Raw genomic sequence first — 22,961 nt, 5'->3', positions numbered from 1 at the left:
CACTGACCACTGAGTCAATCAGTTCGTGCTCATTCAGCTATCTACAGGGGTCGACTGTTCATTTTTACAGTTGAGTTAAAATTGTTAGCTCGCAAGTCGTGACGACTTGAGAGTGAAAGATTAATTCGAAATTTTGAATAAGTATGATAAACTTCCTAAATGTAGTTAGTGTGATGATGCAATTAAATTAGGGATTTCTCAATCTTTACTTTCAAATTCTCTTATTCAAACAACAATAAGTCAATATTTTAAGACCCTTGTGAAATTTTTAAAAACTACCTTATGTAAGTTATAATGTCAACTGTATTTTGCAACTGAACTAAAATAATACAATACAACTAGACTAAAAATAAAATACAACTAATCGTAATTTATTTCTTTTTTTAGAGTATTTATACTTAAAAACCTTTTATTTTTTTCAGTGCATGAGTGCCGGATTATAAAATCAGCCGCTTTATAAAATCAAATGTCCTCAAAACGAATGTGATTTTAGTAAGCGGCGGGCACTGTAGCAGTACAAAAATCTTCGGTTTTCCCTTTGGCCCAGATCAGGGATTATGTGGGTTAATGACATCAGCTTTGATTACTAGACTACATGGAATGCAGCTGAGTCCCTGACCCTAGAGGCACCCTTGGGTAAGATATCAGGACATGAAAAAAATAGCAATGAGGTATCAAGGAAAAGGGATTACTTGTGATGATGACTCACTGAGCAAAGCATGGGATGTTCAAAGAAGCTCCCACACCTGGAGTAAAATTGCTTTATACATTTCTATAAAGGTTGTGTAAAGTGAGAGAGAGAAGTTTTTAAAGAATTGATATGAGAAAAAAAAAAAAAAACCTTTATTTATAAAAAAAAAACACACACACACACACACATACATACATACAAAAAAAAGTTTAGTTGTGCCAGTCATTGGAAATTAAGGGGTTCAATGACACTAATTCCCCACACTTTTGGATACACTTCATTATGTTTAGTGAAAATATATAATACATTCAAATCTCAGACTGGTTCAAACTTCAAGTTATGGGAAGTTGCCACAGCCCCTCAAGGAATATTTGAGATATTGAGAGTTGATTGTATAACACAAATAAAAAAATGTGTTCCAGAATTTGTTCCAGACGATTGAAGACCTCAGTGATCGTTAGTGATGACCAGGGCTTGTTAAATATATCCATGGTTAAAGTACAAGTTCCCATGCCAAACTGATACTTTTGGGACTGCTGGATCAGGGGTTGCTTGGCTCCTGGTCGGAATCAAAAAACCAGAACTGTCTTCAAGGCCTCATCCAACCGGTTAATCTCCATGTTGTAGTAAGTATGGGGACCCTGGAATGTTGAGAGAGAGAGAGAATCCCATTCTTCAGTTGATTCAGTAGCTACTCTTCAGGCTCGGAAAAAACCGAAAAGCACAAGCAGAGTTAATGGCAGCAAATGAAGCCAATTCCCTCTACAATGTGCCATTCAGTCGGGAATTTCCAGCCTCTGCAACTGGACACCTGAAATAGTTCTTGGACTCTGGGAAGAAAAAACATTTTAATTTAAAAGCAACAATATTATACAATGCTAATGGACACAATACTGTTTTTCATCCTGTTCAGAAAAATAATATATTTTATTTCTCAACATGTTTGTAATTAAAATATTTCGACAATAGGTACAATAGTAAAATAGCTGTTATCAATAGCTTATTTGCTATTACTTTTTTTGTCATCTATTACACCAAGGTGTAACCATGTATTATTTAAAAAATTTACTTAGCTATGATTGCTTCATAATAGAGATTATATCAAGAATAGAAGCAAGACACATTCATACGAAAGATTATTCAAGAATTAAATGCATTGCCTGTGTATTACAAGAAAATTCTCTAAATATAGTATGGCACAAAACCAATTCAAGTTGAGAATCAAGTTTTATAACAGTCTGGGAGTAACCCAAGTTTCCAATTACACAGATTAACAATAGAGAATAGCATCCATAAGAAAGTAACAATTTTAAAGATCAAACATACCCACACTTCCGTTGATTCAGTAATTACTCTTCAAGCTCGGAAAAAACCGAAAAGCATAAGCAGAGGAAATGGCAGCAAACAAAACCAATTCCCTCTACTATGTGCCATTCAGTCAGGAATTTTCAGCCTCTGCAACTGGACACCAGAAACAGTTTTTAGACTCTGGGGAGGAAAAACTTAATTTAAAATTTGAATGCAACACTGTAACAATGCTAATGGAATGGCATACAATAGTTCTAAATAGGTATCCATCCTATTCAGAAAATAATTAGTATATTTTGCTTCTCAACATGTTATTAATTAAAATATTCTTCAACAGGTACAATAGTAAACTAGCTGTTATCAATAGCTTATTCTCTTTAACTCTTTTTTTGTTGTATATTACACTAAGGTGTGACCATCTATTATAAAAAAAAAAAAAATTCTTCAGCTATGATTGCTTCATAATATTACATCAAGAATAGAAGTAAGACAAATTCATAAAAAGTATTATTCAAGAATTGAATGCACGACCTGCTTATTACAGGAAAATTCTCAAATTATAGTATGATACAAAACCAATTCAAGTTGAGGATCAAGTTTCATAACAGCATAGGAATAATTACACAGATAAACAATATAGAATAGTTTCAAAAAGTAGAACTGTAATAAATCAAAATAGATTGGACATCTTTCTGCGAATGGAGAAAAAATCTCAAGAATAAAAACAAATATCAAGCAGTAAAAATCCTCAACATATAAGCACTTTAACCTGGAGCGTTTGTTGCTGCTCACAGCTACTGCACCCCACATGATACTTTGATTTAAATACTTCAGTATTTATCCTTAAGCATGTGACAATATCTGGAACTGGCAAGAAAATCAAATCTGCATGTTATTTTTCTGAAAGTCATGAAGCAATTCAGCAATAAAACCATGATTGACAGATCTTTTAAAGGATGATGAGTGAATTATTTAATTTGAGATTTCCGTTACACAGAATTCTATTAAATAGCAGAAGCTAGAAGGAAAAAAATGATTGTTTGATAACTGTTTTATAATTCAAAAAGGTAAGAATCTGCATCAGATGAATATACTCCTGTTTAAAAACATAATTTGGTCAATAGGTACCTGCATTTTGAAAAAGAAAAATGCATAAATTATTTTTCTTCTAGAAAATACCATATTTTGCTCCTGTCTGTAACTTTGCAATTTTACTCAAATGAAACAGATACACTATATAGGAAGCTAAATATAATAACTATTGCAGAAAGTTATTAGTTAACAGAGAAATCACATTTCGTCTAACGAGCAAAGTATTAAGTTCATAGCAAGAAATTATTGAAATCAAATCCTTATTACTTCATATCCATAATAACGACGTTCATCATTGAGCGAAACCGTTTTGTAAGTAAGATGCATTTCTTTAGAAATTAGTTGATTTAATATGAAATCTACACTGAATTACAAGCCGTTATCTAAGTTTACTTATGCTTTAATTAAAATATGAATAAAATTGTACCATTGTTTGTTTCCTTTATGAATCAAAGCAAAATCCTCTTTGTTCTCATGTTCACGAGCGCCAAACCATTACGAGATCACTTTGAAGAAAGAGAAATACATAAATTAATCATTTCATCTCAATAGCTCAATATTAAATACATTGTAACATGTTATTGACATCAAATCACATTTATGACATTTAAGATCGAGCGAAACCATTTTGCAAGTCATTAGGCAGTTTTTGAATAAATATTCGTTGAAATAACAAATGAAACTTGCAACATTACTAATTTCAAGAGTTAATTTGTGTTTTTGTGAAACATAAATTCAAATTAATCATTAAAACGTACCTCACAATCACCTAAATCCTCAGGCCCCCTCGTGTATCTACCGTTTGTTCGCGCGCCAAACCATTGCGTCGCCAACTGTCAAGGTTGCCGTAAATTTCCCTGTAAAAATCGCCAGGATTTAGCTGTAATTAATGTCCGCCAATTTCACGAATATACAAAATCATAAATAAGCTGAGAACGTAGAAACTGCACATTTTATTACTTCTTATCTTTTTTAAATATGATATCCAAAAAGCTTGGTGCAAGGTACTTGCTTCTCACTCACTTATTTTTACTTTATTCTTACATATTTCTTTGTTCAAAACTGAATAAGAAAGCTATTCTAAAAACACAAATACTTTTACTTAAATTACCTTGTATCAAATCAGTAAACATGTACTCTTACGTAGTTAAATTCCAAGTAGTTTTACTACATTTTAATGCATAAATGACGCTAATATGGTGCATAAACGAATATTTCATTGCAGAAAATAAAAAAACTTGTGCATGTAATAGTTTCGCAATATTTTCTATCGAACTGTATTTGCTCATTAATTGTTTTCACACAAAACGGGGGGGGGGGGTCAACTCTTTTAAAAATTTCTGAAACTAGAATCACAAAACCCCAAGTTTAAGTGAAATTATTTAGTGGATTCAAGGGAAGGAGTTTGGCGGAGGGGGGGGGGGGGCGCTCCCCCAAAATTTCCTCTATGCTGACGTGTTTAAATGCTATTTTGGCTATTTTTGGAAGAGTTAAAAATTAGGGAATTAGGCGGTTTCGAAAATTTTTCGAAATTAAAGTCTTAAAACTTTTGCCGATGTGGGGAGGGAAAGGGAGTTGCTTTATCTAAAAGTAAAACTGTGCCATCGTTAAACAACTTTGAGCTCTAAATTTTATGTAATACCGGCAAATGTCTCTTTTAAAAGAAGTCTTTTTAAAGAAGCTACTGACACATTTGTAAAATGAATTATTTTGTTGTAGTGAATTATGCAATTTACTTTTTTGTCTGCTTCCTGAATATTATAGTTTTTATTTTAATATTGTCTTTTGAAATGCATATTTATGCTTTATAGAAGCACTTTGTTCATTTTCTTTTTTTAATTTGCACTGCATTTCCAATTTTTTAAATGATTCTCAAACTCAAGCCTTAAATAAACCTAAATTTATACATTTTGATTTTGAAGTGATGTTTCAGTTTTGACCATGACATATCAACACGTATGCCCAAAACATGTAGATTATGTAATGTATACATGTCGTAAAAATAAAATTTGTGTCTTTAGATTTCCCCCACCTTCCAAAGGACTCAAAAGGCCCTCTTCAGGCATATATGATGATGACATTGATCCTGAAGACATTGGAATTGAAACAGAGGCAGAGAAGCAAATGAAAGTGTTACTTCAGAAGCAACTAAATACAAAGATATCTGTCAAAGAGTAAGAAACATTTGCTATTTTTAGTTAATCTTAACACCTTGTTTACTTCATTGTTTCTCAACATTGTTTCTGAATGATAACATAGTTGCTATCTCTCCCGATTTGTTCAAGAGAGTCTCGAATTTTGGTGTATTTTCCCTTCCCGATCTCCCTCATCTCCCGAATTTTCAACTAAACAGCAAAGTTCCTTAAAAAAGAAGTTTCAATATGGTTCCCCCCATTAATCATAACAGTAGTCATATTAATTTCTTTTTCTTCAGCTTTTTTTAACATTCCTCAAAAATATATACATAAAAAAAAAGAAGACTTTTTGTTATTTTTTACAAATTTTATACTTTTATGATATTTTACAAATGTTTGCATTGTATAGAACATGGATTTCAAACGTTTTCGGGAATATCTGGAGATTAGCCGACCAATACCAAGATAGAGACAGTTTGGCACATAAAATGTATTTCAGACTCAAAAGATATTTTTTTTATTAGAACTAATTGACTTGTGTAATTATTATATTTTTAAATGAACATTGTTATGACCTCCCAAGAATTTAAAAACAAGTTTCAAATATTAAGTAAAATCTTCAGTTCTTATCCGCTAGAAGTTGGATTATTCAATCAGAATTAAAACAATTTCTTCTCTTAGTGTCAGGGCTAACATTCATTAATAATTGGATTAAAATATTAAATAAACAAGATTAGTTAAAAATTGAACCAAATTCTTCCATTTCAGTAGCTATCAACTCTATGATGTTGAAATCTCTTATTTTTTATAATTAGTTATTATTCATGAAAAAATTCAATTCACTGCCAGTTAGAAACATTTTATGTAACCTTGCTTTCGCTATTGACTTAAGAATATTCTCCAATATATTTCTCCAGTACCTATTTTTTTTTAATGGGAGTCTATACTATTCCTAATTTCTAATGAATCAAAGTCCAAAAACTATAATGATTTTTTTTTTAATGTTAAATTAAGAGAGAATACAGAAGCTGAATTACATGATGGTGTTGAATATTTTAGTGATTGATATTGCATTTCTGTACCTCAGAGCCAAAGTGACAAAAGTCCAAAAATGGCGATTTTCCGTTTTTTAGTGCATTGTATGCAGAAGCCTACTCTGCGCCGACCCATGTGAACGTAATTCTTTAAAAAAAAAAATTTTTTTTACCAGGATTAAAAGAGCATGCGTCCCATCCTTTGCATGCGCCAGATAAAAGTTTTTCCTCTCTCTTGTAAAATTATCATAATGTGACTTACATCCTTTTGGCTCTGAGGTAGAAATTTGTTCCTAATACAGTCGGGTCCCGACTTATGCGAGGGATGCGTTCCAAGACCCTTCGCGCAAGTCAAAATTTCGCATTGTAGAACAACGTAGTGTAGAATTTTTTTATAAGCACGGCCAATTGTTTCAGACATGCGTCAACACCCCTCAAATTGTTTCAAACCACTTCTTAACTATTTATTACCGTATTTGTTATAAAGAACTGACTTTTTTCTGTATTATAGCAAAAGCGCTACTATTTAACATAAATCTTTATAGATAAATGGCTACTTCTGTGTGTGTGTGTGTATGTATGTATGTCCGGGGTAACCTTCAAAACTACTGGACCGATTTTAACCATTTTTTCACCATAGATAGCTACATTATAAGGGAACAACTTAGGCTATAATTTATTCCTAAAAAACTTAGTTGAAAAACGTTATGATGGAAAACAGTAAATGTCATGTAATTTCCCCATTATATGATTTAATATAAAACCCATTCTTACGAAAATTTGTTGCCTTACAACAGCAATATTAAAAGTAATCATAATGAAAATTTTGAATCATGGATCCTCCGGAGAAAACATGAGTTTAAGGTCATTTAAACATTTGGAAACTCTACTTTTTGCACACTTAGGGAAACATTGTAGAGAAAGTTTTTTTTTTATGTGTGTGTGTACTATTTAATTAAATAAAGTGCACGGTTTTTTCTGTGATCTTTTTTGTTGTTAGTACATATTTTGGAAATTCTTCAAATTTTTATACGCTTCAATTCGTGCTTACGTTTCGAAATGAATACTCGTTCGTTCTTTATACTCCTTGCTGTTTTACTTTTATGGGTGAGGAAGAAGCTCTATTTTTAATCACGTCAAAGCGGTGTGTTTTGAGTTCTTTCATTTAAAACAGAAAACGAACGATAGTTGCGATTGTTTCTCAAAATTATTACTGATCCGGGCACCTCCGGGTATTTTTGCTAGTTATTGTTATACACCACAAAATCAGTGATCAATGAGATACAGGAATTTAAACAGTAGGGTACTCACATTAAGTATATTACTGTATTATAATAGCACAGGACAGTAGATATCGTAAAACGTAAACTTAATAATTTTTAAAATAATGAAGATGATGGTTCGTGCAGTGTGGGAATACCCCTGTTTCCGGCTCGTTTAAGCCACAATGAAAAGGCAGCTTCCATTTTAATCATGTTTGTAATTTGCTCAGACACTACTCTGCGAGCGTTCTGAGCTTTTACGGATTTCCTTTTCTTGAATGTTAATTGTACGTGTACCTTATTGTTGTGCTACCTTCGAAAACTTTATGTTCAAGCTTATTTAGAATCTTTACCTTTTCTTGCATTGTCAGAAACTTTCTCTTTGTCTTTCCAGTTTTGCCAACTTTGGATCAAAGAGTTCGTTTTGGAGCCATTCTATTTTATCAACGTTCATATGAGGCAGTGAGAAGCAAAGGGATGTAAATGACGAAATTAAAACTTCGGAGATAACCAGTACACATGGTAGGTGAACCTCTCCTCTGTCTCGGGACAAGAGATGGTACTAGTAGCCCTGGTAGTTGCTGCTATACTGCATGATTTAGGAAAAAAAAAAATGAAAGCCTACCTAGGACGTTACCTTTAAACGCGTTTTACTCAAAACTTGAAAATGTCCACTTACATCCCCTTGCTTCTCACTGCCTCATATGTAGAATGGAAAAAAAAAATTCAAAATCGGAGCGGTTATTTGTATAAACTAAAGCAAAGCGTTGTTTAAACTAATACGGTGTGTGAACTTCCGCATTCAGTGATTCTAAAGGGATGAAAGTCCATTCACGAAACCAATATTTAGTGTCAACAATGCCCATTCTAACGCTCCGCCTCTCCTTTCCAAGAAATTTCATGTTGCAGGTGATCTATTCGCGTCAGCTATAAAAAACTCATTACTCTTGAAAAACTCACGTTATAGCCATTTCTCGCAAGTCGGATCGCGTTGTAGCGGGATCGGACTGTATAGTAAAAAACATTTAACACGAAGCTGAAAGCATCGAAAAAAAATTCATGTTAAATGATTTTTGTGTTAAAAGATTTATGTTTAAGTGTTCAGTATACAGTCCGGATTGCTATAGCAATTAATCGCCATTGTGTTAACCGATAGTTCATGTTAAGCGTTTTCGTGTTAAACGTATTTCACTGTATGTTCAATTAGAAACTCACAAAATGTAAATAATAAGAAAGTCTAATCCAGTGGGATTAAACCTATAGTAATTATGACTTGGGTAATTATTGTGGAGCAAAAATCTGGCTCGCTACCACAGGCCAGAGATTTAAGAGCGTTGGGGGCCACTTTTTGACCTCGGGCCATAGTTTAGAGACCCCTGGTATAGAGCACCAGAATATTCTCCCTCCCTTTTTTCCATATGTTGTCTTTTTGTTGTACATGTTTGAAAATGCATACATTTATTCAAAAAGTGATATTTAAGTAATAAAACATAGTAATAGAGAAAATGTTTCAACAGCCAGTTTGCTCAGCACAAAAAATTTGTCACTCCAAGTACGTATAACTCTCTGACAGAGCTGATAAAAGGGAAGTGTTCTCTGGAAAAATTTAAAGAGATCGAAAAGAATGAGGAAGTACACCAAGAGCTGCAGAGGTGTGGTTTATCTGAAGAAGAGATTAAAGATTACCTTGAGTTCAAAACTGGAAAGGTAATTTCTTATTAAATTGCACTAATATTTTTTGTACTTATTCAGTGTTAGATTTTCAATGTTGCAAATAAAGTAACTGTAAGTGGTCTCCAAATGGGACCCAATACTACATGTAAAGCAAAATGCCGAAATAATAATTATTTTGTTTGATCTTTTGAAAATAATATTATATTCTGTTCAGCAAAAAAAAAAAAAAAAAAAAAAAAAAAGAAAAGAAAAGAAAAGAAAAAGGATGCCAGAAGTTTTGATATGTTTAAAATTTCCTCTGCAGTGAAATAAAGTAAGCTGTTATTCGCCATCTGCTCGGCACTGATTTTTTATTTTTCATGCGAAACCCATAGTTGATGCAGCCAAATGACTATTACTTTAATTGCATTTAGTCTATCTTTTCTGTGAACACAGTATAAATTAGTTAATCTGTAATCATTACTGTTAGATTATTTTTTGGCCATCTACCGGTACTGCAAAACAGCACTTTAGGAAAGAAAATGCAGATGGCATACTGTCAAAGTTGCTTGTAATCAGTGCGAAAGGAGTGCCATATTTATTCAAAAGTGAGTTTGAACAAAAAATCATAAAAATTCATGTTTACTTGCTTTGTTTGGGGGGGGGGGGGATGTATGTACGGCTTGTTATGTGTTGGAACTTCCTCCTTTAAAATCCTACCATTTAGAAAGGAGTATGCAAGTTTCTATGTTGACTTGGGTTTTGTATTTAGTCTTAACTGTTTGTTATTATAGAATCATATATGAATTTGCTTTAATATTCCTGTAAAACATTATATTTCCAACTCTGCTTCGAGGACGTGTTTAGTTTTCTTTTCTCTTACTAAACAACATTCACTTAAAAATAAAAAAAATATTGTTTTTTTTTTTTTTGAATTTGTTTTGTGTTTCAAGTTATCTTATAGAATTTTTATAATTAGTGCTTAGAACATCAACACAAAACTTAAAGATATATGTACTTTCATTTGTTTTATTTAAGTTCATGCTTACAATGTTAAAAAAGTCGTAAGATATTGGTTTCAAACATTCACAAAATACTCGGAAAAGTCAGGGAAATTTATTCTTAAATATGTTGGAGTCCTCTTATCTTACTTTTGATTTCTTCTCTTTCTCCCCATCTTTTTTATCTATCATTTTAAATTAGATTTAGATTATTGAAATAGTTAAATTTATAACTTATCATCGGCACAAAAGCAAATTTTACTAAAAAGTAACCTAACTAAAACCTTTTCTTTTTAGAAAAGTGCCATGATGAATCCCACAGTTTGGAATGAATATATGAACCAGATAGAGAGCAGAATCAAAAAGCACAATGAAGAGTTAATGCAGCCCCAGTTGTTTACTAATGTCAAAAAACTAACTAGGCATGAAATGGAATTAGAAAAAACATTGTATGCTGGATGTGCCGATAAAAGCAAACTCGCCCCATTGGTCGTAGTAGAAGATACTGTGTTACCGACTGAAGTAGACAGTGCTTTCAACCATATAAAAAATCTGTCTGAAAAACTGTTGGAAAATTTTAAGAAGAAGAAGAAACAGAAATCAAAAATAACTGATACAATTGAAACAGAAAATTTAAATGTTGAGGTCATGCCTGACGACATTGGCCAGAATTCCTATGACCCCAATATCCATCATGTGATAGTTCCATTAGAAGAGAGTGAAGTTGCAAAAAAACGCTTGAGCATTGAAGAGATAAAATCTATTCCGAGGTTTGAGAATTATAGCATTGGAACGCCTAGTAAGGTAAGTTGAATCTCTTAAGCATTCATTAAATGTAGGGCATTTCATGCAGAGCGGTCCCATTGGTTAAAATGTAACTCAAATTGTTAAATATCATTCACAAGTATAAGTCACTCTGAACATTTAGAAACCTGTATTTGTGTTCATAAAATGTGTTCATGATGATTATTTCAACACCTACAGTCAATGACTGAATTGTTTTGAATTATTACTAATGTGCAACTTTTTTTTAATGTGCACTTTTGTATTTGTCACTTTTGTATGTGGACGTTTTGAGTTAACTGCCAATTTTATTTTATTTTTTTAATATGAAAAATTATTGCTACTGGTTTTACGTGTTTGTTTGGGATATACAATAAACTGTGGGGGGAGGGGGAGATGTTAAATGTGTGTAATATGTAGATTTATTGCAAGAGCAGAAAGTTCCTAAAGCTGCATGTATGTTTTATGAAACATATTATTTTTGAAGCAAGTGCTTGTGTTCAGTAGTTGTGGTAGTTTATGACCTGTTCATCTAACCAGTGAAGGAAAGTGTATGAAATAATAACCTCTAATATTTTATTTCCATTTGGAGAAAATTGTTGGAACTATTTTTGCACCTGTAATGATTAAAAAAAATTCTGAATGTGACTCTTGTTTCTCTATGGATCAACTAATTACTAAGTCAAATCTACATTGATAGATATCTGTTATATTTACAAAAAATCACTTTTAATCCAAAAGTAATTAGAAGATTTAAATTTTGAATGTATGTCCACATTTTAAACGAAAAACAAGAAAATTATAATAGTATGACTTAATTTTTTTTAAAAATGTCTTTTTTTTGAGAGTTATATATCTTAATGTTTGAAAATTTAAAAAAATAAATAAATAAATAAATGCAAAACATGTCTAATGGCCAGAGTAAAAATTGTGTGTGTGTGTGTGTGTGTGTGTGGGGGGGGGGGGGGTGTTTTTTTTTTTTTTTTTTTTGCTTTTTTTTCTTTCATGCAGGTGAAGCAACAATTCTGTTACTAACTTTTCAGCTTTTGTTTACCATTGCAGTAGAATTCAGTCAGCATTATCTTGTGGGGTCAGTAAAAAAAGGAAAGAAGAAAGTAGATTCAACTCAAAAATTTTATTCTTAAATTCTCATTGTCTTATTGTCCATCTGGCATGCTATCAATACTTCTGCTGATGTATACAATTAAGATAATATGAAGAACAACTTTTACTTAACCACACTGCATAAAAATTAATGCAATTGAAATGATTATATTTATTTGTGGCATACAAAGAGCACATAACTCAACTTTGCCTTTGTGTCTTGAGGTCCTTTTGGCTCAGCAGTTAAAGTATTGAGTTAGCATCACAAAGGACTGTGTTTCAAACACATCACTCACTGCGTGCACATCCGAACACCACATATTTATTTTTAAAAATGTTTGGATTTTAGTTTTTTATTTATTTATCTACTTTTATTAGATGACCATTTTTCAGTAGCTATTACCAAAACCTGTTAGTGCAGGTTTTTGTTGTTAAAAATGCAAGAGAATTGATGCATTAAGCTAGTTTCTTTTCTTCTTTCGGTCTCTGTTATTCTGCTATCTTCTGTCTCCAAGTTGTGCATATTCTTGCTACCTGGCCTCAGATTCTTTTACGAAGTTGAAAGCTCAGGAATCATAGTCGATTAATATTTATACTTTTGAACACCAAGAGCTCATTTTGAAAAGGCATGTTTAATTAGGTTTTTCTTCCCAAAAATGTAGCTTATGTGATCAAATACTCTATAAAAATACTAAATGCCAAAACATTTATGAATTTAAGTGTGTAACCTTAACTTAAATAATGGATGTATTTTTCTTTTATTTATGTAATAAGTTTTTATTTTTTATTCTTTTAGACACTTTATCTGAAGAATCTGCATCCGAAAATCACTGCTCACGAATTGCGTTCTGTATTCAGCAGTTTTGAAGAAGAAAACAAATCTCCTATTAATTATAAAATTTGTAGTGGTAGAATGAAAGGACAGGCTTTTGTACATTTTAATGGTAAGGCTGTTATATCATTTTTTGTCCTAATTTGTTTGGCTGCATGTGCAATAACAAAAAATATTAAGGCTATTTTATTTGTTAATATTAACTTGATTTTTTTAAAACTTTTTTTTTGTAATAAATACAGCTAATGAAATAGTATGACAATAGAGAAATTATAACACGCAATATTTCATTAAAATAATTTTTAAAAAACCTCACATTTATACTGCTACATTTCCCATTGAATACAATCAGCTTTAACCATTATTTTGTGGACAGATTCAGTTTTAATCGTTTTCTCTTCTCAAAGAAATAGGTAAAGTATATTCACTTGTTTCTCATTACTATTGCGAGTGTTAAAATTAAAGCAGAAGAAATATAATTAGAGGAAGAAAAATAGCAAAAATGATTAATGTAAATTAATTTTTATATCTTTAAAATAATTCCTTTTATATAAAAGAAAGTTCAAATCCTTTTCAAAGTAATATTCATTAACTTAACATTTGGAAGATATTTTTAACCGTTTAACCGCCGAACTATTGACGGATGATCAAATTTGAGTAATTTTTTGAAATTATGTCTATTTATGTCTAGTAAATACAGAAATAAAATAAAATTTCCAGAAAAAAATTTTTTACTATGTTTTTCAGTGTGTTCCATTTTTGGAACATTGGCGCTTTGCATGAAGTTTTTTTTTAAAGAGAATTTTTTTAAACTAAGAGGTTTTGAATGCGGTTTTTGTCTTAGCATACTTTATTGCGGAAAAAGTAATATTTTAAATTGCATTTATGTACATATCAGAATTCAGAAAATCCAATACAGAAATATCTAATGCCCATGATATGAAAGGAAGCATTGCTGGTGAAGTCGTTTCTCGCAATGGAAACATTTCTTAGTCGTATTTTTTTGCACGCCGCGCAACGTCCTTGGGATGCAGATACAATATAATGTCCGTCAGACATTCTTGATCGTTTATGTAAAGGACAACGAGGCCCTGGATGACTTTCTACTCGTACTTTTCTTCTTAGGAGGACAGTTGTTATTTCTCTTCAGAACTCTAAATGCTTCATCTTGACTTCGTGTAACTCACAATGAAGTAACCAACTAGCTACAACTGAAATATTCAGAGCATTACTAAAAAGATTCCACCACCATTTTTTACTCCTCAAATGAGGTCTGTAGATCCCAAAAAGTTTATCCAAGACGTCCACCCCCCCCCCCCTTCATTGTATCTCTTGATAAGATGAGGTTCTGGCACATCTATCTTGCATTTCTGCGCATTTGAGTAACATTTTACAGATGCAAGTGGCTCATGTGTATAACAATTAGATGCTACTGTAACCACTGCATTATTATTCCAGCTGCACATGTACACTGATCCATCAGATCGATAGTCAAAATTTCCTCGATCTTCTTTAGAAAGGGCTTTTTTGGATTTCAGTGGACAATGGCCAGTTCGGTTTTCACGAATTGTTCCTGTTGCTCGTGCAGTTTTTTTTTATAGTTGAGAAATTAAATCATATGATGTAAAAAAGTTATCAAAGTATACTTCATGCTTAGACGTGTCAGTCAAAACTGATAATAGATCATTTACAACTCTGGATCCTAATTGCACATCAGGGGATCCTTCTTTTTTGCCTGAATAAATCTCCATGGAATATGGATATCCACTTGAAGAGCACAGCATCCAAATTTTGAAGCCGAATCTTATTGGTTTTCATCTAATAAACATTTTACATGAATGCCGACCGTAGTAGGGAACCATAGATTCATCTATGCTCAATTTTTCATGAAATACACCAAATTGTTGAGGGTTTTTACACAATTCTTCGTAAATAGGGAAAACGTTTCTTAGTTTGTCATTTTGTTTTAATTCATGGTTGTCCATCAAGTGAAAGTTGTTTTTTATTTTTCGAAAACGATTTTAAGGCATAACTGTTGATACAATTGGCACAGATGTATCTTCTGCACTGCTCCAATACATATCTTCAGAAGGAACAGAATGGTACCCACCCAATAGCAACAAACCAAAAAATTGTAGGATTTCATCTCTGTTAACATCTATTCTTCCTCAGTGATATTGCCTAGTTCATCAGGGGGTAATTGGCATATATCTACATCTGACAAATCCGAATCTGACAATGTCTCTAAATAAGCCACAGCTTGTTCCACAGTAAGAAATCTTGTAGACATTTTTTAACATTTATGAACAGTTGGTATACGTCAAACAGAATTTCGTTTCGCTCGAAAACAAAGCTAGCGAATTATTGAACTGCATTTAAAATATGAAGAATAAAGCGCTCACTAATATTATTTTTTATTATCACGTGACAATGTAGCTGTCCGAGCAGGTGTGGATTCGGAGCCATATAGTCAGTCAAACAGAAGACTGTTATTGTTTTCTTTGCTAACGAAACGTGATATCCTTTCAAAATATAAACTTACTTGGTTTTGCCAACATCTACATCAGAGTACATTCAAAATGAGAAAAAAAAGAAACATATATTACGAAAAATGAAATTTCCCCTTGGAAGTCGAACGATTTACTTCTTGGAAATTTGACTCCCTAAAAGCGCCAATGTTCCAAAATTGGAACATGCTATTTTGAAGGGGTACACCTTTCAGAAATATCATTGTACTTTTCTACAAGCATTTTAAAATCATACATTGAAGTATTTTTCACAACTATAATAAATATCATCACATTTTCTGAAAAAGCCAATTTTTGGTAAATTTTATAAGAAAAAGTTGCAAAAAGCTAAAAAAACACTCATCTTTGAAAAATCGCAATAAATAATTGGAAACAAATAAACAATCAAGCAGGAAATCAAAAAATACTTTGAAATAAGACTAAACTGTGTTAAAAAAAAACTTGTTTATTTTAACGTTATTTCTTGGGAAAATTTTCACTTAAATATTGTTGAATGTAATCGCTTTCTCCATTGGTTTAAAAGAAAGAACTGTGCTTACATCTTATTGGAAGAGACATTTGCAGCTTTCCACGGAGTTCGCAAAATCTCTTCTTTAATCCACCATCGGACTTTGGAGAAAGCTTATTGCTATTTAAGAAACATCATTGGATGCTGAAAATCTGCCCTCTATTCTATTTAAAGAGCCGCAGTCTGTTTATCAGGGCTTCTTCACTACTTTCTCTATGTCTTGCTGTATATGTGTCCCCATGTTTCGTATTAAACGTATTTGTTTATGTTCAGCTGTCTGAATCTCTGCTTTACACAACCTTTCAACAAATATGATGTTCCATTTTTGGAACATTGGCGGGTAAACGGTTAATGGTGATACATTAATAGTTCATAATATCATTTTAATTGAATAATATATCAATGATTGAGTGATGTTAAATAGTTCGAAATAAGTGTCAAAAATTGTTTTAAAAAATAATAACTTAAATTTCACAATTCTATTCTTAATTCAAATACAGTATACTTCCGATTATCCGTGCTAATCACCGGGTGGCGTAGCATGGATAATCCGAAAAAATCATTTAAGGAATATGCAGGGTAACTATTTAAGGGGAAATTATAAAAAACTAAATGTTCACACAAACCAGGAACTTTTCTTCGAAATTTATTGCTTTAAAAAAATCGGTGATACATTTTTGTTTTCTTTGTTTGTTTAAATTGTTGCGTATGTCCGTACGAATTTTTCTTACTGCAATTATTTCCCCGTAATCGTAACTTCTTTCACTCATGTAATCCAATAAATGTTCCACAGATTTTAGAGCAGTAGAATGAAATTATATAATCTTCATGTTCTTCATCTTCGTTTTCGGTATCATTACTTGCGTTTGATTCAGTAACTAGTTCAATAATATTTTCATCAGTTAGACATTGAAATCCTGATTCACATTCGTCGCTTTTAAACCACTCTTCGACATTTTCAGCGTCAACTGATTCGAAACCTTCGATTTCTTTAACTTCCTCAATGATGTTATCGATATTATCGATAACATCATCGAAGCTTTAGAAAAGTGTGATTCCGAAATGATGCACGGATAATCCGCAAACGGATATTTGAGAGTATACTGTATATTGGATACTGCTACAATGTTCACAAACAAGCAAGTTTATAGAACTAAGATTAGGTGAATGAAAGTTATTTTAATCGGTTGATCTTTTAAAACATCGAATTTGAGTGTTATATTCTTAAAAGTTCTTTGAATACTTTAGACATTTTTAACATCAATGATTTATGACAATCGGTAATCGACACTTACAATGTTTCTAATCACTATTAAAAAAAAAAAAAAAAAACTTTTTAAAAACTAAACGTTTTATTCATTCCCAAGCATTCCCAAGTTCAGTTAGTAAAATAGTAAATTAACTTATTAAAAATGATACATCAACATTTTTTTTTTTTTTTAGGGAGAGATATAACTGCACTAACAGCTAGAAAATATGTGATGAAAGTCCAAAATTATTTTGACAATCACTAATGCTTCAGCTGCTTGGTTTGAATGTTGTGATAATATGAAATCCGTTGCCGTCTTACACTAGTTGGAACAGTCGTATCACTTCTTTAGAAATTTTTATTGAGAGCCACATTCATTGTACAGTAAATACCAGATTATTTGTGAGTTTCTTATCCCCTGCCTTTCAGAATTTCAAAGAAATATTAAAAAATCCAGCGATGATTAACTGAATGTAGATAAAGGCACACATTTTAACTTAAAAATTGCAAAATTTATTTTCAGCCATTCCTATTCCTTCTACCCGCTCCTTTCTAATAACATCAAACCGAGGTCACCAAAATTTTTTAAAAACCTTATTTTTAAATCAACACTTCTTACTACTTCAAATTTACCCTATTTACCGATTTTTAAATCTACACTACGTACGCACATAAACGAGTGACTGGACCAGTCTTGGAAGAATTCCTCTCCCCTATATGTTTTTTGAAGTAACTGAGCTTAATCTGTTGCAGTTAATCTGTTTATGTGATTTGCTTGCGAATGTGTTATAGTCCGACCACGAAAAGTTGAGCTTTTGCTCCCCCCATTTCAGAATTGTTCATTTTCGTGAAGGGGCGATATGGAGAAAAAAAAGTTGGAACGGAATTTGCAAGTGCGTCATTGATTCTATAGATTGAATATGTCACCTTGGAATTTAAGAAAATAGCCAAAGAGGTAAAACATTTTAATTTTGTGGGGTCAAGGCAGTTGTCTCATTGGACAGGTCACATCCTATGTAAGTGGGGTTACTTGGTTTTACTTCTTCCAGCAGCCATTGGCCAGAGATAACAATGCCCCTGATAATTAATTTCAACTGAAAATTGATCTGAGTAGGGTTTCAATAAAGAATACAAGGCTTGCCATTTTTACTTTTTCGCCAACTTAGTGCAGTTATTGTTGCAACTTAAATCTTTCAGTTCTAAATAATCACTTAAAAGAAAATATTCAAAAAATAAATTTTTTTCCATATCGCCAATATGTTGCTAAACTCCAAAATTTGGCACATGTCCTTTCTTCCTTTGCTACCTATTTTAAGGAATGGACGCGTTTTCTCAAATGATTGACAAGGGTCATTTGTTCGTGGTTAGACTATAATCGGTTTGCAATAATGGCTCCTTTCTTAGCATGCAATTTTTAGCCTGCTTTCCCAGTAAAAGTAAGAAAAAGGAGAAAAAAGCATGAATGAAGGCTTAATGCATCTTAAAAATATCGCAAAAAAACAAAAAAAAAAGCAAAAATAAATAAAATAATTAAATAAATATCGAGAAATTAAAAATTGGAAAGTAGGGTATTGAGATGGTAAAAAATGTCTGTCGATCTGTCTGTCTGTCCCCCCTAATAACTTTTGAATGAATAGTCCGATTCGAACAAACTTTTTTTTGTTCGAAAGATCTCGGCGAAAACACTTCATTCCCATATTTCACTTTTTGATTTGAACTATTTTTTGTTCAATTTTGAACAGTTCAAAAAAACTTAACATTAGCACCTACGGGGAAATTCAAGGCAATTCCGAACTGTGAGGCGAATTTTCTTCAAACAAACTTTGTAGGAAAAAAGATTTTGATGAAAAACTTGTATATAAAATATCTTTTTGATTTGAACAATTTTCCATTCAATTTTGAACAGTTCAAATCCTTTAACATTAGCGCCTACGGAGAAACTGAAAGTCAATGTAGATTCCGTATTTGTAGGCGGATTTTTTCAAACAAATTTTGTTGGAAATAGCTCTTGACGCCAAACTCCAGACTCCGACTCCAAGAATTTAGGGGCACCTGACTCCGAATCCGACTCCTGTGCCCGAGAATTAATCGGACTCTGATTCCCTGACTTCGTCTCTGACTTCGTAGCTTTGGCAAAAATTTATACACAGAGGACAAATGACTGACTCCGTTTCTTGGATATTCGTCTCCGAATCCTTTATCCCAAAATGAGATTGACTCCGACTCCACAGCTATGGTTATAACTGTGAAATAATTATTCTTGATATGATTTGTTTTTATTTTCACGCTAAGGTTTTAATTTAGGTATTTAGTTTTCGGCGAATAAACTCAAAGTCATTTCTACATAAAAATATGTGCAGACGATTTTTTTTTTTGACAATGAAAATTATTTCTTTAAGTTGACATTTTATTGATTTTTTATTTATTTTGGTAAGTGCATTAATTCATTAAAAAAATTATTTTTGGCAACAGGGGAAAAAGAAAAAAAATTTTTTTTTTTGATATGATGTATTTATTTTAATGAGCTTATTAATTTTAATTATTATTTTTTTTTTTCGTTTTGAAAGCTGTTAAAGAATTTTTTTTTAAATGGAAAAAAAGTGTATTAGCTGCTTTGTTTAAAAATTTCTACTATTTTATTTGCTCGTTTTTTTTTTTTTTAATTTTTTTTACGCATCTAATTTTTTTAGATGAGAGAGGAATATTTCATTCCTAGAAATTAGCTTAAAATATCAAAAAAATATGTTTGAAACAATTTGCGATTTTAGCTATTTTTGAGAATATTGATCAGGAACTAGAAAGTAGTATGAGTATATGGGAAAATAGGCTCGTATAGTTCTAGAAGAACTTCTTGTTACATACACTGTTATCGTTTTGGCTATAGTAAAAACGTATGTAAGTGTTATTGGTTTTTTAGCTATTGCATACACCAGATTCATTTTTACCTAATTTGCTTATCCCCGGTTAACTTGCCATCCTATTCCGTTCATAATCAGGAGTTTACTGCACTGAAATTATTAATAATCACCCTAGTGAAATTAAGTTGAATATTATTGTCTTTAGAGACTATAATATTTATAGTAATGTTAAAGATATGTTTATATTATTAAAAGCAGGTTCAAGAGCTTTAAGTGGCATACAGAGCAATAGCTCAACATTGGCAGATTCTTGTTATTAATGCAGCATTTCTGAAGTCAGAAAAGACTTCAATAAGAAAATTCTAGCAGATTATTTAATGAGATATCTATCGCACATAGTGATGTAAAATACCCGGGTATTTATTTTTAGGGGTAAATACCCGGGTAAATATCCAAAATGGGTAAATACCCGGGTATTTATTTCAAAAATTTATATTCAACTAAAATATTTTTCTGTATGTATTCCATTATGAATATATACAATCAATCATATACAAAACAAAGTTTTGCCCAAAAATTGTATTTTGATCACATATTTAAAGAATTATTGTGTGAAACAGCTTAGCAATCTAATATGATATTCACGTTAAAAGTGTTGGATATGCCTAATCAATGTTGATAGCCAAATTTCAGATATAAAAAGTCATTCTACAAAAAGAAAAAAGCCCTATTGGTTACAAAAAAAAGCAAACATCAGTTTTTTAAGGTCCTAGTCTTTTATAAACCAGTAATATATCCCTGCATGAAATCAAAATGTAACGAAATATCGCTCAATTTATTTTACTATTTATTTACCTATATCTTATGCGGAAATTTCCTCCAAACTTAGTTCAATTGTTCAGGTGTATTCTGTATCACACACACACATATATATGTACACACACATATAATATACATAAACATTTAAAATTCATTTAAAATTTTTAATCTTTTATTTTAGAGTTTATGTTTAAAAAAAAAAATAGTCACCTTTTAATACTACCTAAATTTTTTTTGCAAAATGCGCAATTACTAGGGGATTTACCCTGCCTTAGGATAAATACCCCAAAAAATATTTTCCTTCCCACCCTACAGGGGAGCAAATGCAAATGAGCAAAGCAACAGAAAAGAAAATTTTGCTTTTTTTTTTGCTTATTAATGTGAAAACTGTTTCTATATTTTCCATGTTATCACTTAAATATCAATAAAATAAATAACACCATAGTGTCTTAATAACTTCTCAGTTGATTCTTCCAAACATCCCTCATGCTTCCTTTATTTTCATTTTGGATATGACTAACCTAGATTGTGATTTTGAAATCCTGAAGTTCATAATGAATTGCTTATACTTCTCCAATTATGACATTGAAAAGAAAGATTCTTTGGTTCACGATATGTTTCTTTCATGATTTCATCAAGTCTTTCAATAAAAAATATTATAAACTGTGTAATACATATGTATATATCAGTTTTACCAATTATTTCATATCTAGATTTAAAAAAAAAAATTATCATTCACTTTTTTGCATTTTTTATAAAATACCCAGTTTTTGGGTATTTACCCAGGCCTTGGGTAAATACCCAAAAAATATTTACCTACCCGCTGGGTATTTACCCGATCCACATCACTAATCGCACATAATGTACAAAGAATGATTTAAGTATAAAGATAAAGAGATTGTTCTCATTTGGTTGCATGAAATTGATTACATCTTCATCTATGTATTTGCTGTAATAAAATTTGATTTGAAACTCATCGTTCCCAAGGTTATATTTTTCTGCTATTGCTCTTAAATCACTCAAGGCAATGGTGGGAAATGTTTCCTTTACGTTTGTAACAATCTGGAGTTATTTTGTGAACTTATTTTTTGCTTCAACTTTTTTATGCATATTATTGTTGAAAGAGGGTTTTAACATTTATTTTTTAATTCGTTCCAGTGTCAAAAACAAATTTTGTCAAGAATTTTGCTTATACTTTTTATTTTGCTATGAAATATATAGATATATATAATGTAGCAATTTTGTGTCCCCATTCAGAAACTTAAATAGAACAACGTATTCTTCAGTTGAATTATTCTTAATTTATTGTTAATTCACTTTTTACCATTCTTGGTAATTTTTACCTAGTTCATTTCCTTTTTCTGCTTTTATCCTGCACAAAACCTGACCGTATGAAAAAAAAAACTTGCTTCAGCTTAGGTTAAAGTTTCAGATCACGACTCCAGTTTACAAAAATTAAAAAAAAAAAAAAAACCCTGAAGGATCATACCAATGCATTTTGACCCCACTACAAATAAACAATAATGCTAATGATTGTTTTGTGAAGACTCCCTTCCTATTTCAACCTTCACCCTTTTGCTTTCATTTATAAACATTTCTTTAAAATCAGAATCTCCATGCCACTAATTTGAGTTAATATAGAGTTAAGTGTCTCTACAAAGCAATATCAATGAATTTTTTTGCGAATTCAACCAATTATTTTTGTACAAGTAAAACCAGTGTTTTTCTTTACAGATGTTAAAGTCTCTGAGAAAGCGCTTCATTATGCTAATGGTTACATGCTACGAGAGAAACCAATCATTATAGAATTTGGCCGCAAGTCCTGACAGTGAGACTGCAAAATATATGCTGTACATAAATCTCTTGTAAAAATAATTCTGTTTGTCGATTTGAAAAGAATGTCATGTAAGTATCTAGAAGATTATTTAACAAACGTTGATTTTTTGCTTATTTGATAATATTTTTGTATAATTTACATCATATCATCTGAGAGGTAGAAATGAAGAAAATGTTTTCCAGGAACTAGAAAAACTTATATTGGAAAAGTTTTTGAAAAGGAATGATTAAAACCAGCAGAGAAAGTACACTCAATAAAGTTAAATAT

The 22,961-nt window shown here is 31.5% G+C and overlaps 1 protein-coding gene across 1 annotated transcript; it reads left to right on the top strand.

Moving 5' to 3' along the window:
• Positions 1–4,069: 4,069 nt before the first annotated feature.
• On the top strand, positions 4,070–22,683 carry LOC129223254 (RNA-binding protein 41-like). The gene is made up of 6 exons (XM_054857820.1): positions 4,070–4,095; positions 5,113–5,265; positions 9,040–9,229; positions 10,474–10,980; positions 12,860–13,007; positions 22,592–22,683. Exons 1-6 carry the CDS (start codon positions 4,070–4,072, stop codon positions 22,681–22,683), a joined length of 1,116 nt encoding a protein of 371 aa, XP_054713795.1.
• Positions 22,684–22,961: the final 278 nt, after the last annotated feature.

The sequence above is a fragment of the Uloborus diversus genome, chromosome 5 (genome assembly GCF_026930045.1).
Source record: "Uloborus diversus isolate 005 chromosome 5, Udiv.v.3.1, whole genome shotgun sequence".
Taxonomy (NCBI): domain Eukaryota; kingdom Metazoa; phylum Arthropoda; class Arachnida; order Araneae; family Uloboridae; genus Uloborus; species Uloborus diversus.
This window is presented reverse-complemented; position numbering and strand designations above follow the sequence as displayed.

Coding starts and splice junctions, on each gene's coding strand:
- LOC129223254 (XM_054857820.1), top strand. CDS start 4,070: ATGATATCCAAAAAGCTTGGTGCAAG. Junction 4,096..5,112: donor TCCAAAAAGCTTGGTGCAAG/GTACTTGCTTCT, acceptor TTGTGTCTTTAG/ATTTCCCCCACCTTCCAAAG. Junction 13,008..22,591: donor GGCTTTTGTACATTTTAATG/GTAAGGCTGTTA, acceptor TTTTCTTTACAG/ATGTTAAAGTCTCTGAGAAA.